General features: G+C 41.1%; 1 protein-coding gene across 1 annotated transcript in view; it reads left to right on the top strand.

The window, feature by feature from the left end:
• LOC124139491 (solute carrier organic anion transporter family member 2A1-like) overlaps positions 1-1,228 on the top strand; it is a 28,220-nt gene extending 26,992 nt beyond the window's left edge. The window contains exon 10 of the mRNA XM_046506588.2: positions 700-1,228. Coding sequence (XP_046362544.2) covers positions 700-1,004 — 305 coding nt within the window. The 3' untranslated portion in view covers positions 1,005-1,228. The remainder of the gene's footprint in view (positions 1-699) is intronic.
• Positions 1,229-17,567: the final 16,339 nt, after the last annotated feature.

Genomic DNA, 17,567 nt, shown 5'->3' with positions numbered 1-17,567 from the left:
GTAAAACCATACTCAACTACTAAATCAATTAAACATTACACGAAACATGAACGAGACACACATAATCTACGTTTTCTCGTGTAAATATTGACAATGTAAAAAGCAAAATTTTGTTTTCTATCGTGGTCACAATAGAATGTAAAGTAATTTTAAGAAAGCTGTTTCGAACATATATTGTTCACAGTTCCTAGTAATTGTTATATATGAGGTGAGGTGAAATGGATGTTTAACGTCGCGTCCAAGACTGCACTTCTATACCGACAAGCATTCGTGTTAGTGTGTGTGTGTCTGTGTGTGTGTCTGTCTGTCTGTCTGTGTCTGTCTGTCTGTCTGTGTCTGTCTGTCTGTCTGTGTCTGTCTGTCTGTCTGTGTGTGTGTGTGTGTGTGTGTGTGTGTGTGTGTGTGTGTGTGTGAGAGAGAGAGAGAGAGAGAGAGAGAGAGAGAGAGAGAGAGACATGAATACCCCACTCCGACACAGTATACTGACTCCGAGCCGTCCAGTCCTTGTTTTAGCCCCTTGATGTCGAGAGCCAAGCAGGGCAACAACAAGTACCATCTTTTAACGTCTATTGGTTTGGGATCATACACCGGATCTTCCGCTCTCCGGGCGGACGCTCACCACTAGACCACGGAGACAGTCTATTATACATGCATAATGATAAAAAAAGAATAGTACAGTAACTGATTTTCCCTTTCCAGGTTGGTTCCCAGGGCCTGTGTTTTTCGGGAAGATAATCGACACGACCTGCCGCACGTGGGCCACTTCCTGTTCCGGTTCAGGGGCTTGTCTTCTGTACAGTCTCTTGGACTTAAAGCTCAAGTACCACGCTGGGTTCTGCGTAACGAGAGGAAGTTCCGTCCTTCTCTATTTCGTAGCCCTTTTTGTCGCCAAGAAGAAAAAGAGACCTTTCTATTTAGAAACACCAAAATCTGACAGCGCCGAAAAAGAGAAATTTATTGTGAAAAATGGTGTAAACGGGGAACTGCGCCACAGTAAAGTGTAGTGTTCAGGATTTGTTATTGAGGCGAAAGCAAACGCCAGGAGAAAACAGGAATGGTACCGATGGGAGTTAAGTTAACACTATCTACTGTTTGTGAAGACCTGCATTGGACGGGTTGTAGCGCAGCTCAAGTGAGGGGAGTGTCAAAACTTGACGTATTGTAGTTGGATAAACAAGATATCTCTTTCACATCGACGGTGCATTAAACTGGAACTCTTTAAAATCAATTCTTTTACTCCGATACGATGCCCCTCTGCGCATGCGTGATGATATGACGACACCTCCATTGAAGGTCGCGTCAGGTGAACTTTCTAATCAGCAAATCATTGTCGAGTCTTCGATTGGATGAAACATTCAGACAAGCATATCATATTTTTCAAATAACGAGAACCAACTCAAACGACAAATTCCGAATGTAGATCAATGTTATAAGGTTTGTCAGCACCATACCCGTGCCCATGGGTTTCACCTAAGTGGTAAACGTCTCAAACCTGTTCCACTTCGGGCTTTCCTCCCACATAAAGCTGACACGCCGTGATATACTGGAATACTGATCAAAGCGGCGTTAAAGGGCAAGTTCACACGGAAATGAACCTAATTTTCTTGTACTTTTTCCACAATAAAAGTGTTAACCTAGAAGTGTCATAGACAAAAATATAAAAATATCACAATTAATTAACATATGTTTTGCATTAAAACGATTTATATTTTTCACATTTACCAAGTGTTCTATTTCCATAACAAAAACACCATGGCTTATGCCCCTTGCAATATGACGTCATTGGTGCCAATTGATAAACATTATGACGTCATCATGCTTTGTTAGAGCCGCTTCACGTGTTGTAGGTACAGATGTGTGATTCTAGCGTCACAGATGCCAGCCAGCATAGTGTAATGCTGAGTCACCACTGCGCCGGAGTGTGTCGTAGGCCATGTTGTTTTACCGAAAACTTGTACTTGATATCTTTTGCGTTCAGAATAGACAGGGACCCAGTTGAATTGGCACCAATTACGTCATAATCTAAGGGGGATAACTCAGGCCAGTTTAGCTCGAAAAACGAAGGCCTCATAACGGCATATCATTTTCACACTATTGTGAGCTTCCTACTTTCACTGTGAAAAAAATGAGTGTATATTTTCAAACACAGATACTAACTAATTCTAAAATTGCGTTTTGTTTAGAAAAAGAAAGAAAGTGATTTTTGCGTGTACACTTCCCCTTTAAATCCAACGCACTCACTCACTTATCGTTTATGTGCGCCATGGCTTCTACACCCAAAATGGAGTATGGTCGAAATATTTGATTTCTGTGCGGGTTTTCATTTATACGAATCAAAATATCCGAATCAAGGCGGTAAAGAATAAAGTCGAATCATTTAAGAAAGCCACTCTCATTAAAATCAGATCTTAGTTCTCGCTATCGCTAAACAAAGATCTGAGGACATCCCATTCCGGGTCACGTCAGAAGGACCTTTCATCCGACCAATTAAAGCATCGCTTACCAGATCAGGAAAGTTGACAGTCGGAATGTGTTTTCTGATAATTGCAACCGAAAACGTTAACACTGGGTATTCCGAACGACAGTTATGGCCCGTACGACTGATCCCGTCATTTGTCTCTGGCTTCCGTGGGATAAACATTTGAACGGAGGAGGCGTTGCTATAAAATCTCAACCAAATATTAGACATTCCGGAATGTTCGTTTGCTCAGTTTTCAAAATTTTAATCGAGAACTGTGTCAACATATTTGTCAAGCGTCATCTCAAATGGAAGTCGCCAGGTTGAAACGAGTGCCGTAAAGCTCGAGAAAGCTGCTTTCTAATTGACTGATGTCGACTTCTTGTTAATCATTTCAGTGGTGTATCAAAGTTCGCGAAAGGTCGTTCTGACATGACCCGTAATGGGATGTCCTCAGATCTTTGTTTAGCGATAGCGAGTACTTTGATCTGATTTTAATGAGATTGTTAAGAAAGCTGACATCTGATTGGCCCAAGGTGAGGTGAGGTGATTATAGTGCTAGCTCACAGAGATACCATGCCGCAGTTTAACATGAATACCCCACTCAGACACAGTATACTGACTCCGAGCCGAACAGTCCTTGTTTTAGCCCCTTAATGCCGAGCGCTAGACAGGGTAACAACAAGTACCATCTTTTAACGTCTTTTGGCATGACGCGGCCGGGGATCGAACCGCTCGCCCGCTCTGCCACCAGACCACGGGGGCGGTTGGATAGACACAAGAACCAACGCTTCTTTCATTTATACTAGAAGATCCAAGTTCGCCTAGGGTTCACCTGACGTAACCTACAATGGGGTATCTTAGATACAGGCTTCGTAATGGACTAAAAGATGTATCTTAAACAGAATGTGCATGTCATGATAGACCAAGCACCATGGTGTCTTATGGACACAACGAAGCGCCGTGAACCATGAAGAAAGAAACATTAATTCTGTGGTACTCTCTAAATAACATCTAACACATACCCTATGCAGAGATAGACGAGGGATGTTTATGAGTGCAGACAGGACGATCCCCTTCGTCCAGTGAGAGAGCAACGTAATACTGGGACAAAAACGTGTTGGATGAGAACATCGTCATTTCCGATTATCCAGTGGATTATACCTCTATTCTATTATGATAAATACCAAGGGACCATTCACTGCTCTAACACCGAGCTGAGTCCGATTTGAACACCGCTAATGACAGCCGTTCAATCAAATTACTCTCACGAGAAAGTCAGAGAAAGTCAGATATAGGGGCGCTGGAGGTGACGTCACTTCCTAAACGGAGCTATTGTGGCGAAAGGATTAATGATATTTATCCAAATAGAATGGAGGTATAAAGCCTGAATAATCGATGATACTCAAAGGGAGCGATTCTTTTATAACCACACGCTTATAAATGTTGTGAGCAGTCTATATTACCCCTCTGAATGTGTGAAAATATGTTAAGACACTGCGTTGGTCACACGTAACCTTTCTACTTTTCATCCAAATTCAAAACGACGTTCCCTTTAGATTTTTCAAATTGAACGTTTACTTCCTTAAAATCAATGATTTCGGAAATACTAAGGAAGCTTTGATCGCGCTTTGTAAACATAGAAGTAGCTTTACGTGTCGGTACAGCTTGAGAAATATCAAAAGTTTTAAAGTCGTGTTCTTGAGTACGGTCAGATCAGATTGATGTTTTTTTATATAGTAGATGTATAAAGTCATTTCATTGGTCGAGCTGGTGTATGAATGAAGCCATTTCATTGGTCGAGCTACAACCTTATATTGTTACAACTTGCTGGGTGTCCATGAACGACCTATTACATCATCCGCTGCATGAAGTTGGATGATCATTTTTATCTTTTTAGATACTATTAGATAGAAACTAGTCTCATGAACGTATTTTTAATTCCGTTTCTAAACAAAGTTTAAAATGAATGCTGTTTGCCCGAATCGCTCCATAAAACTTTATTTCGGAATTAATATTTAATATATTACTTTAAACTAAAATTAAGCAGTTCGGTTTTAGTGTAACCAGCTCGTTGCTGCCCGGCATTTAACACAAAGCCAGGAATGATCTAAACTTTAAATGCGCTGATCCGTTATATTTTAATAATATCCATTGTTTTACTATCCAGCTCTGACTGTTTTAGTCTGTGTGTTTCTTACGTACCTACACATATGTTATATGAATATATCAAACATCTTGGCACATACACATGCCTAAATTACCAGAATGTCGTTGACCGGAGTCGTGATCTGATGTCGCGTGATACTGTATGATTCATGTTGAATGTGATTCAAGTCATTTCTATATATTTTCTTCATAATTGTATTATTCATACATATTAAAGATTGCATATATGTATTAGCCTCTCTTTGTTTTATATGTTAATCAAAATTAGAAAGCTACGCAACACGACATCATTAATTATATTTATTTACCCAAACATAACTATCAACTTATCTATTCAAATGTGTAGGTCTAGTGTAAATCATGTTTAAGAATTGTTATTAAATGTTAAAAATTCTTTAGCCCATCTATTACAAAATATACCATAACTTTAAAAAATGGCCTTCTGCTTCAATTTGATTTTGTAAGTGTGTGTGTGTGTGTGTGTGTTTGTGTGTGCGTGCGTGCGTGCGTGCGTGCGTGCGTGCGTGCGTGCGTGCAGGTTTGTCCGTACTAATGCCGGTTTTAAAGTGCTTGCCCATTGAGATACCAATTCAGACAAGCACACAGACTCCGATCCGACCAGTCCTTGCTTCATCCCTTGATGCCGAGCGTCAGGCAGGGTAACACGTCCCATCTTTTGACGTCTTTTGGGTATGACGCGGCAGGGGATCGACCCACCTTCCTCTTTCCGAGCAGACACTCTATCCACTAGAACACGGATGGGATGATATTTAACCACAACAATGCCAAATACAGTGAAAGAGATTTTGTGACAGAGTGACACAGTGTATTATTGTGAGGTGATATGTTTTAGCTTTGTAACGTCCCCTTCTGTCGCGCGTATGTTGTCAATCGCATCAGTATCAACAGTTTATTTAAACGAGATCATCTGTAAAAAACATTGGCTTTCATTTTTCACTGGTTCACATTTATCATTTTCTGTGTATATTAACCAGTTATTTCTTGATAGCGTTATGTGGGTTGCGGCCCTGTGTCGGCAGAGGTAAGGGGTCTGGTTGATGAGGGCGCCGGAGCAGGCAATAGTGCTCCAAAACACCACTTCGACCCTAACTTTGCCTAGACGGGCGGTAGAATGGGCCCGATTCTATCAATCAGCTGGTCATATAATGCGCTTTGCATATAGTATTTCGCACAAAAATTGGCATTTTAAAAATAAATTAATTCTAAATGTCTAGTATTATATATGTACCAATCTATAAACTTGCCCTATGCCCATAACACGCTGGCTCATGGGCCAATCTGGTGATGCTGACCTCCGAATTCTGTACATCTCCAATTGATTGCCATGGATCGAACCAGCCTGACTTTTTATTCGGTAAATAGCTATAGCTTTTCGTGTCAAATTTGCTGGAGTAGAACACCCCTTTGTCCTCGGTCTTTGCAGCATGGAGATATGCTGCAGCATAAGACTGTCCTTGTTGACACTCGATTATGGGTTGGGAAAAGGGGTGCTGAAAACTTTCTCCTTTCGACATGGCTTCCCAACAACCTGGATAAAAAAGACGACATACAGAATCTTACGAGACTACTACGCCCATTGGATCTGACTATTGGCCACGTTTCTTGGTTATTAAAGCTTTACACAAAGAACCAATCAAACTGAAACTATTTGAATCTCCAAGGTATCATTGGAATCTGCGGAGAAGTTACAAATGTCACAAAGCGTCGATCTGGCTCTGCTCAAATTAAAAGAGTTTGTCAATATCAGTATCAAAGTTGCACAAAAGTGCACAAAACACTGAATTCATGTAAGGGCATTGTCCGTGACAGAACTCGCTGCCTGTCCGGCATGACCGAAGAAGAAATTGCCAAGGAACTTGAACAACATTCCGTCACAGCTGTCAAAGGATTAACCATTGTGGTGGAGCCAACCAACACCGATCTCTTCACATTTTCCCGAACACTATCAAAGCTGGTTACTGTAACACTGGAGTGGAGGTGTACATCCTCAATCCACTCCGGTGCTACCCACTATGGGGCCACTTGGTGGTTATTCCAAACACTATCTACAGAAAAACTAAAACCTGACAGTTTCAGGAATGTTCTTGATCCTTTTCAACTATTTTCAGATTAATTAAATGCTGTTGGAGACGAAAACATCCCTAAGTTCACCGCTCATTTACGTAAACCATGGTCTGATAATGATTGTAAACAAACTAGACAAATAAAGCTGGGAATCCGCCGACAACGGTGCTGAATGAGGTTAACATCACAAGCGCCAAGGTGAGACGTTCTTTTAAACAGAATAAACGTCAATCCTGGAGAAACTATGAGTCTAAAATGAATTCCCACACATCCATGTTCAAGGTGTCAACATTATTCAAAAGATTAAGGACGAAGGATTAAAATATGGAGTTTACCATCTCAATAATGGTAATACACTATTAACAACGAAGTCCACCGCTCATATACGTAAACCATGGTCTGATAATGATTGCAAACAAGCTAGAAAAATAGGAAGAAAGCTGAGAAATATTTCCGCCGACATCCGTGCAGAACCTGAATGAGGTTAACATCACAAGCGCCAAGGTGAGACGTACTTTTAAACAAAATAAACGTCAATCCTGGAGAAACAATGTATCTTAAATCAATTCCCACACACCCATGTTCAAGGTTCGGAGCATGATTCAAAAGATTAAGGACGAAGGATCAAAATCTGGAGTTCACCATTTCAAAAATGGTAATACACTATTAACAACGAAATCTGAAATCGCCAACAAACTTGGTGAAACTTTGGCAAACCATTCCTCATCATCTAACTATAACCATGAGTTTCAGAAATACCAAAAACAGCAAGAAAATATTAAATGTGAGGACTACAATGAAACATTTTCACCCTATGAATATTATTGCACACTGCCCTCGAGCAGGCTCGCGAAACAACAGCGGGGGCCGACAACATTCACTGTCAACTCCTGAAACACTTGCCCGATTCATGTTTGGAAACTCTACTTAATATATTTCATGAAATATGGACAACCGGAAATGTCCCTCCTTGGTGGCACAATGCTATTATCATTCCTATGCCAAAGCCTGGACGAGATCATACAGATCCATCCAAATACAGTCCAATCTCATTAACGAGCTGTGTTTGTAAAATCATGGAGCGAGTGGTCAACCCTTGCGTGTCTGGTACTTTGAAAGCAATAACCTCCTGAGTTACATCCAGTGTGGTTTCCGAAAAAAAGTGAAGTATCATTGACCATTCGGTGCTTCTAAAATCATTTATTAAACTTTTAAAAATTCTATTGTCAACAAACAACATACTGTATCAAAATATTTCGACCCAGAGAAGGCATATGATACAACGTGAAAACATGGTATTTTAAAAGAATGAATTTGGATTGAGGGGCAGATTTCCTCACTTCATATCTCAGTTTTTAAACAACAGACAATTTCAAGTACGAGTGGACTCTACCCTGTCTGATCATTTCGATCAAGACCAGGGCGCCCTTCAAGGCAGCATCCTACCAGTCTCACTATTTAGCTTCAACAATGACAGTCTCACTAAAGTTTTAAACACTTGTATTGATGGGTCACTTTTTGTGGACGTTTTCAACATTTCTTGTCGTGGTGAGATTATGCATACGATGGAAAGACAACTACAACAAAAATTCAAAAGTGGGCCAACGAAAATGTCTTCAAGTCTTCTAAATCCCAAACAAATTGTTATCACTTTTGCCGTAAATATAAATCTCACAAGGTAAGAAATGTAAGAGGTTTTAATTGATTTGAATATTTAAATTTGTTTGTTGTTTAACGCCGCACTGAACATTATCTGACTGTGGTTTGTCCATAATCGAGACTTGACCCGGTAAACCGGTAATTGGTATTGTAAGTAACGACCCATTCTCTCACCGAGTCTGACTACCCGATCCATTAAATTTATAAAACGATGGTTTTCAATAAGTAGTCTCTTTTCAAAATAATTAGTAATACCGACAGTTTTCATATATAAGTTGTTGCAAGAACTGGCTGGTGCGTTTTGGCCTCCTGAAGCCAAAAGAAATTTTCCCAAAGTAAGGGAAGTCTATAAAAAGACTAGAAACAGTTTACACCCTGCCGAACATGGCTGGATTTTCTGAGCTATATTTTGGCTGGCCTAACGAGTCTACGCATACACGAATCAAACATGGCGTAAAGAAATCGACATCCGGTTCGTTAAGAAAATGGCGACTACCGTGCAGGTTTAGGTCATGATTTGCAAAGCACGGGTACCGCCTGGGAGTGGACAGATATTTTACAAATCTTTTCACTTTTTTAAATTAACGTGATTAAGTGATTTGATGCATTTAAGATAAAGTGCCGGGGTACAGTGACGGGGTACAGTGACGGGGTACGGTGACGGAGTACAGTGCCGGGGTACAGTGCCGGGGTACAGTGACGGGGTACGGTGACGGAGTACAGTGCCGGGGTACAGTGACGGGGTACGGTGACGGAGTACAGTGCCGGTGTACAGTGACGGGGTAAAGTGACGGGGTACGGTGACGGAGTACAGTGACGGGGTACGGTGACTGGAACAGTGTCGGGGTACAGTGACGAGGTACAGTGACGGGGTACAGTGACGGGGTACGGTGACTGGGTACAGTGCCGGGGTACAGTGACGGGGTACAGTGACGGAGTACAGTGACGGAGTACAGTGCCGGGGTACGGTGACGGAGTACGGTGACGGAGTACAGTGCCGGGGTACAGTGACGGGGTACAGTGACGGGGTAAAGTGACGGGGTACGGTGACGGACTACAGTGACTGGAACAGTGTCGGGGTACAGTGACGAGGTACAGTGACGGGGTACAGTGACGGGGTACGGTGACTGGGTACAGTGACGGAGTACAGTGCCGGGGTACAATGACGGAGTACAGTGACGGGGTACGGTGCCGGGGTACAGTGACGGAGTACAGTGCCGGGGTATAGTAACGGAGTGCAGTGACGGGGTACGGTGCCGGGTAACAGTGACGGAGTACAGTGCCGGGGAACAGTGTCGGGGTACAGTGACGAGGTACAGTGACGGAGTACAGTGACGGGGTACGGTGACTGGGTACAGTGCCGGGGTACAGTGCCGGGGAACAGTGTCGGGGTACAGTGACGAGGTACAGTGACGGGGTACAGTGACGGGGTACGGTGTCTTGGTACAGTGCCGAGGTACAAAGACTACGACATGGGGCACATTACCAACCAGGACATGTTCTTCCCCGGAATCTCCAGGATAGATCAAATACGTCACTACACTGTGGTTGTCTCACCTTCACCCCGACAAGTTGGTATAATCACTATGCTAAGTACGCATGATTTATTATTCCGTTTTGCGAACAATCGCAGGAAGAAGAGTTTATTATTCTAAACTACGTCTGTTCTACCTGCATTATCAATAATTCATTCCATAGATTCACTAAGTCAAGGGTGCAGAACAAAGAAAGCCATGTCAGCTATTTCCAGGTCTAGAATGGATTAAATGTATTTCTAAACTGGTCACAAGTAGATCAATGATTGTTTTCTCATATTGCAGGCTACTATCGGATATATTTGGACCACATAACACATGTGCGTCATCACCTTTGTTCGTTCAACGCACATCTATACGCTTTTAGTTTTAGGTCGATGCTTTATTGATTAACAATGACTTTATATTACGCGACTTCCGCAACATTAAAGAAGCGCTTCAGAATAAGAATGTCGGGCGTTTTTAAGAAACCTGATGTCGGTGGCAAAGCGATGCTTGTACGCTCATCTGCAACGCTGAGCAGATGAGATGAGTGCTTCGACTGAGGAACAACGGGTGCATGGGTGTTTTAAACGTTACTTTTTAAGAAATTGGTTTTCCGCAGACCCTAAATTCATAAATGTATAAATATAATAATGTGAGTCTACATGTATGTCACAAAAGAATTGTGAACAGTGTAGGTATAATTACAAAATAATTGGATACAATTTGTTTAACGACCAAACAAGCTTTGCTAAGAAACTTTAACACCGCACGCATGGTTTAGATGACTTATACCCCGTTTACATGCACCTCTATACATGTGTGCATATTTGCATACGTGAGTATACTTGTCACGTGAACGCGTTTACTCATGTGTGTATATTTACACCAGGAGCACATTTGCATCATGTCTGGAGCAGGTGCAAATGTAAATGTAAATTTGCACTGTATATATACGTTGTAATGTGAACATTTATGTCAACGTCAGAGTACGATAGAATTAATATTTCTGTTGATTTGCCAACACAAAACAAAATGGTCAACAGTTCTGTATTCTGAAGTTGACACTACTCAGTGAACTGTAATACTAACTTTTATGCGTATATCCAGAGCTGGGCGGACGGTGTTTTCTTTGGGTATCAAGGATTCCAAAATTTGTGTACAATTTTAGTAAAATAAACACATGTTGTTTCATGCGAAGATTTCTGTTAAAGGGCAAGTTCACACGGAAATGAACCAATTTTTCTTGTACTTTTTCCACATTAAAAGTGTTAACCTAGAAGTGTCATAGACAAAAATATAAAAATATCACAATTAATTAACATATTTTTCGCATTAAAACGATTTATATTTTTCACATTTACCAAGTGTTCTATTTCCACAACAAAAACACCATGGCTTATGCCCCTTGCAATATGACGTCATTGGTGCCAATTGATAAACATTATGACGTCATCATGCTTTGTTAGAGCCGCTTCACGTGGTGTAGGTCTAGATGTGTGATTCTAGCGTCTCAGATGCAAGCCAGCATAGTGTCATGCTGAGTCACCACTGCGCCGGAGTGTGTCGTAGGCCATGGTGTTTTACCGAAAACTGGTACTTGATATCTTTTGCGTTGAGAATAGACAGGGACCCAGTTGAATTGGCACCAATTACGTCATAATCTAAGGGGGATAACTCAGGCCTGTTTAGCTCGAAAAACGAAGGCCTCATAACGGCATATCATTTTCACACTATTGTGAGCTTCCTACGTTCACTGTGAAAAAAATGACTGTATATTTTCAAACACAGATACTAACTTATTCTAAAATTGCGTTTTGTTAAGAAAAAGAAAGAAAGTGATTTTTGCGTGTACACTTCCCCTTTAAGTAACTCTCTTTTCATTCAACTTTGATTGGAAAACAACCTTTTCATGTTGAAAGTCGTGAACAGACTGATGAATGTATGAGCCTTACACTCTTGATATTTACACACCCAAGTTAATTAATATGTGAACGCATACTTAGTAATTTTACATATACACACGTATGTATAGTTACACATGTGTAAAATTACTTACGCGAGTAAATGTACATGTGAAGAACATAAAACAATCTGAAATATCTTTTTTAGTTTACCAGTGTGCGTTACAATCCTAGCTTGCTGGGTGTAATTGCTTGAGGTAAACGGCTTGAATAGAGATTTGTCTTTGTCGTGTTTTCATTCATGTTAAAATAACAGTTGCTGTACAGAATATGTTATCTAATGTACGTATTCAATGGTCAGGATGTGTGGTGATGTATCCTGGCGTGCTGTAATATGTACCACATACCGCAGCAATCTCACAGTACTATACTAACGCACACTGCAGCAATCTCACAGTACTATACTAACGCACACTGCAGCAATCTCACAGTACTATACTAACGCACACTGCAGCAATCTCACAGAACTATACTAACGCACACTGCAGCAATCTCACAGAACTATACTAACGCACACTGCAGCGATCGCACAGAACTATACTAACGCACACTGCAGCAATCTCACAGTACTATACTAATGCACACTGCAGCAATCTCACAGAACTATACTAACGCACACAGCAGCAATCTCACAGAACTATACTAACGCACACTGCAGCAATCTCACAGAACTATACTAACGCACACTGCAGCGATCTCACAGAACTATACTAACGCACACTGCAGCAATCTCACAGAACTATACTAATGCACACTGCAGCAATCTCACAGAACTATACTAACGCACACTGCAGCAATCTCACAGAACTATACTAACGCACACTGCAGCGATCTCACAGAACCATACTAACGCACACTGCAGCAATCTCACAGTACTATACTAAGGCACACCGCAGCAATCTCACAGTACTATACTAACGCACACTGCAGCAATCTCACAGAACTATACTAATGCACACTGCAGCAATCTAACAGTACTATACTAACGCAAACTGCAGCAAACTCACAGCACTATACTAACGCACACTGCAGCAATCTCACAGAACTATACTAACGCACACTGCAGCAATCTCACAGTATTATGCTAACGCACACTGCAGCAATCTCACAGAACTATACTAACGCGCACTGCAGCAATCTCACAGTAATATGCTAACGCACACTGCAGTAATCCCACAGTACTATACTAACGCACACTGCAGCAATCTCATAGTACTATACTAACGCACACAGCAGCAATCTCACAGTACTATACTACCGCACACTGCAGCAAACTCACAGTACTATACTAACGCACACTGCAGCAATCTCACAGAACTATACTAACGCACACAGCAGCAATCTCACAGTACTGTACTACCGCACACTGCAGCAAACTCACAGTACTATACTAACGCACACTGCAGCAATCTCACAAAAGTATAATTCTTCACACTGCTATAATAGTGAGTAAGTGAGTATGGTTATACGCCGCTTTTAGCAATATTCCAGCAATATCACGGCGGGGGACACCAGAAATGAGCTTCACACATTGTACCCACGCTGCTATAATACATCACACTGCTATAATACCTCACACTGCAGCAATCTCACACTGTTATAACAACACACACTTCAGCAATCTCACACTGCTATAATACCTCACACTGCAGCAATCTCTCACTGCAATAATATCTTTCACTGCAGCAATCTCTCACTGCAATAATACCTTTCACAGCAGCAATCTCTCACTGCAATAATACCTTTCGTTGCAAAAACACCTCACACTGCAGCAATCTCATACTGCTATAATACCTTTCACTGATATAATACCTCACACTGCAGCAATCTCACACTGCTATAATACCTCACACTGCAGCAATCTCTCACTGCAATAATACCTTTCACTGCAAAAATACCTCACACTTCAGCAATCTCACACTGCTATAATACCTTTCACTGCTATAATACCTCACACTGCAGCAATCTCACACTGCTATAATACCTCACACTGCAGCAATCTCTCACTGCAATAATACCTTTCACTGCAAAAATACCTCACACTGCAGCAATCTCACACTACTATAATACCTCACAGTGAAGCAATATCTCACTGCTATAATACCTCACACTACAGCAATCTCACTGCAAGAATACCTCACACTGCTATAATACCTCACACTGCAGCAATCTCTCACTGCTATAATACCTTCCATTGCAGCAATCTCACACTGCTATAATACTCCACACTGCTATAATACGTCCCACTGCAGCAATCTCGCACTGCTATAATACCTCACACCGTTATAACATCACACACTGCAGTACTCTCACACTGTTATAACATCACACACTGCAGTAATCTCACATTGCTATAACATCACACACTGCAGTAATCTCACACTGTTATAACATCACACACTGCAGTAATCTCACACTGCTATAACATCACACACTGCAGTAATCTCACACTGCTATATCATCAAACACTACAGTAATCTCACACTGTTATAACATTACACACTGCAGTAATCTCACACTGTTTTAATACCACATACTATTATCATACCCCAAACTATCTCATATACGGCGACAACTGTATAAGACCACACACGACCTGATGCTTACAGTGCGCGGGGATGTAATACTATGGTGTATGTTTGTGGGGAGTGTCTCAACAGTACTGTAAGCTTGCACAAATGCAGCATTGCGTGATATGACTTCATTCACGCCTCGAACGGAAGGTATGTCATACATAATATATAACTACTACTGTACGAGTCGTGGCTGGCGTAAATAGCATAAAACGCAGTATGCATCCCCCTTCCCCGAGACACACCGAGACCCCCCCCCCCCCCCCCCCCCCCCCGCGGCCCCCAAGCCCCTCTCCCTTCTCCAACTAGGGTGTGTTCCGGTGAGGTTCTTCGATCGATGGTGATAGGTATTTCTCTCAGCAAGCGGATGGAAACTTACTTGTCACGTGATAAAGTGACGTCACACCTGGCGACCATTTCATATTGCACTAGATAGACCGATGCGTTCACAATCGGTCGTGTTTACATACGTTTCTCCTACAAATCCCCGCTGAGAGAGCCTGTAAATGTAACATCAGACGAAAACAGGCAGCTCTTCGAGACGCCGCACACGTATCGCTGCACGGGTATTAAAGTATAATCCAGGTAAGTTTTTTAAGGAATTCATTCGTTTCGGTGCATTTAAGAACTTACTGTAATTTGCTGTAATAGTTACAAAAACTGATTGTTATTTTAGCAGTTGTACGTGTTTAGGATAGGAAAGCAACTGTTTCTGCTCCATACACTAACGATACCTACGTTTTAATCATGTTATTTATTTCGAAATGTTTGAAAAATCGCCTTTTAATTCTTACTCTCCCATGCACTGTATTTCTATAGTATTGAAATTAAATATGATCATTATTTTTGTAAGTATAATCATGAAGTATTTTATAAAGAATGTAATGTAATTGTAATTTTTAATTTAATGTATTTTTTTATTTAATCGAAATTACAAATATCATAGTTTAGATTAATATTAAGACTGATTTTTTCATAGTACAAAATACAAAAGGATACATAATTTGTTTTTTTGTAATTGCTATAACTAGCCTTACATAGCAAAGTCATAAATTGTGATGACGCAATGTGAATTAATTCAGTTAATGCATCTGTTCCAAATCAATGAATGATTCATGCTTTCAAAAGAGATACCTCCTCGGATGAATGCCAGTTCCCTCAATACATGTGTAACAGTAATTTTATCTAGAGGGAAAAAGGGGCTTGTTTCATCGTGGTGAAGGAATAATGTCTGGCTCTTTATTCCTACGTGGGCTGTACAGATGCGGCATTCCCACGTGGGCTTAATTCACCGCGATATGTATACTGGCATGCCACATGCTTATGTACATGGGTTGTACATTTCATATGAAATAGACATCAATACACGACACGTATAAATGTCAAGTATATACATATTAACATACTTGTTAATATCAACATTGACAGCAATAAATCTCTAAGATCTTAACGGTTAACTTTAGGCCCCTCACAAGACGCACATGCTTTTTACAATGAACCCCCGTTAATCCGGACATACAATTCGCAGAATATTTCACTACTACTACTACTACTACTACTACTACTACTACTACTACTACTACCACTACTACTACTACTACTACTAGATTTCGTAAAAGAGACAAGGATGTGAGATACAATCTCAATGTCGATGTTGATTTTTCTTGATGGTTCAACCAAGCGAAGTGCCATATCAAATCGGCCCAGAGGGAGAGGCCATCTGAACGACCACTGCATCGAGTTTATATGCAGTGTGATGAGAAGATCAGCAACCCTGCAGAGTCCTTCGCTTGGATTTAGTCGTCTGGCCGGAAAAGTGAAACAGAAGGCTATCTGTTTGCTGCTCAGGACCAGTCACTTCCCAGTCGAAACCGTCAATGTGTGATTATGCATCAAATGTAGATACGAATTATGAAATGAAGATTATGTAACGAATTTAATGAAACTGTTCAACACATTGTCGGTGGATGCCAAGCTTTGACACAAACACAGTATATTAAGCGACATGATGGAGTGGTTCGATAATTTTATTACTGTCTTCGCCATGCTTTTGGTTTTGACACAGAGGTTCATCCATGGTACGACCCAGGATATGTAGTGGGCGTCATGGAAAATGCTAAATACAAAATTCTTTGGATTAGGCCCGTATACAGCTTCAGACCTGTCCAGGCCAAGAAACCTGATTTTGTTCTTGTTGATGAATCCAATGAAATCGTTTATAGTATTGAATTAATTTTCTGTCCCTTTTGACTCTAATATGATTCACAAGATTCAAGAAAAGCATGGCAAATATGCAGACCTCGCTTTCGAAGTGTCACTCTTGCATCCCAAGTACCAACTTGTACTCGGTGCCTTAGGTTTGTTTCCTCCCAATCTGTTGACTGACATTAGGAGAGTACCCGGGTTTGCTGTCAGGAATCTGACAATCTGGATAATGCAGAAGTCTGCAGTGTTGAGGAGTCTTCAATTCTCCGAAAAGTTTTGTGTTGATTCGCTGTCTCTGCGTGTAAAGGGCCAGGACCACCCAAATCCTCTTTGCTGCAATTTGTATTACAACAACAACAACAACAACAACAACAACAAAACAACTTACTGGTACCCATTCATAAATTCGGCGTCTTTGGCAACTGGACCACTCTTAAAATCGCGGTGCCGAACATAGACTGCAGCAACCACAACACATAACATTCAAGTAGGTACATGTATTATTACTGTTCGACGTCCATCGTGTCTCTGTCTACCAGAACTAAAGACAGGCTTTGGATCAATAATTGATTCAGGAGAATTAAGTGTTGAGTTTCTGTCTACAATGCCTGAGTCAACGCACCATCGATATTCTCCAGGTTTCACTGGCATTGGGTTATTACATGCAAAGTCTCTGACAGTAGAGCAAATATCCATTTCATCGTCTGAGAGTAAGTTATATTGACGCCTTACCGATGGGTCGTTTGATTGACCGCTCTGTCCAGAACTGAACCTTAAGAGATGAACCCCGTTATGAATCGTTTGAATAGCACATTGTAATATTTGCGCAAACATAGTGTAATACTCTTGAAGTAAACCGCTATTATCCAGTTGTCAGCTTCTTGTGTTTCATGATTGGATGAGGATATAAAAGTATGACGTACTTATTGATTCACTG

Source organism: Haliotis rufescens, unplaced genomic scaffold (assembly GCF_023055435.1).
Source record: "Haliotis rufescens isolate VD_foot unplaced genomic scaffold, xgHalRufe1.0.p SCAF_1, whole genome shotgun sequence".
NCBI classification, from domain to species: Eukaryota; Metazoa; Mollusca; class Gastropoda; order Lepetellida; family Haliotidae; genus Haliotis; species Haliotis rufescens.
The sequence above is the reverse complement of the archived record's forward strand: the minus strand, read 5'-3'. Positions and strand labels throughout refer to the sequence as shown.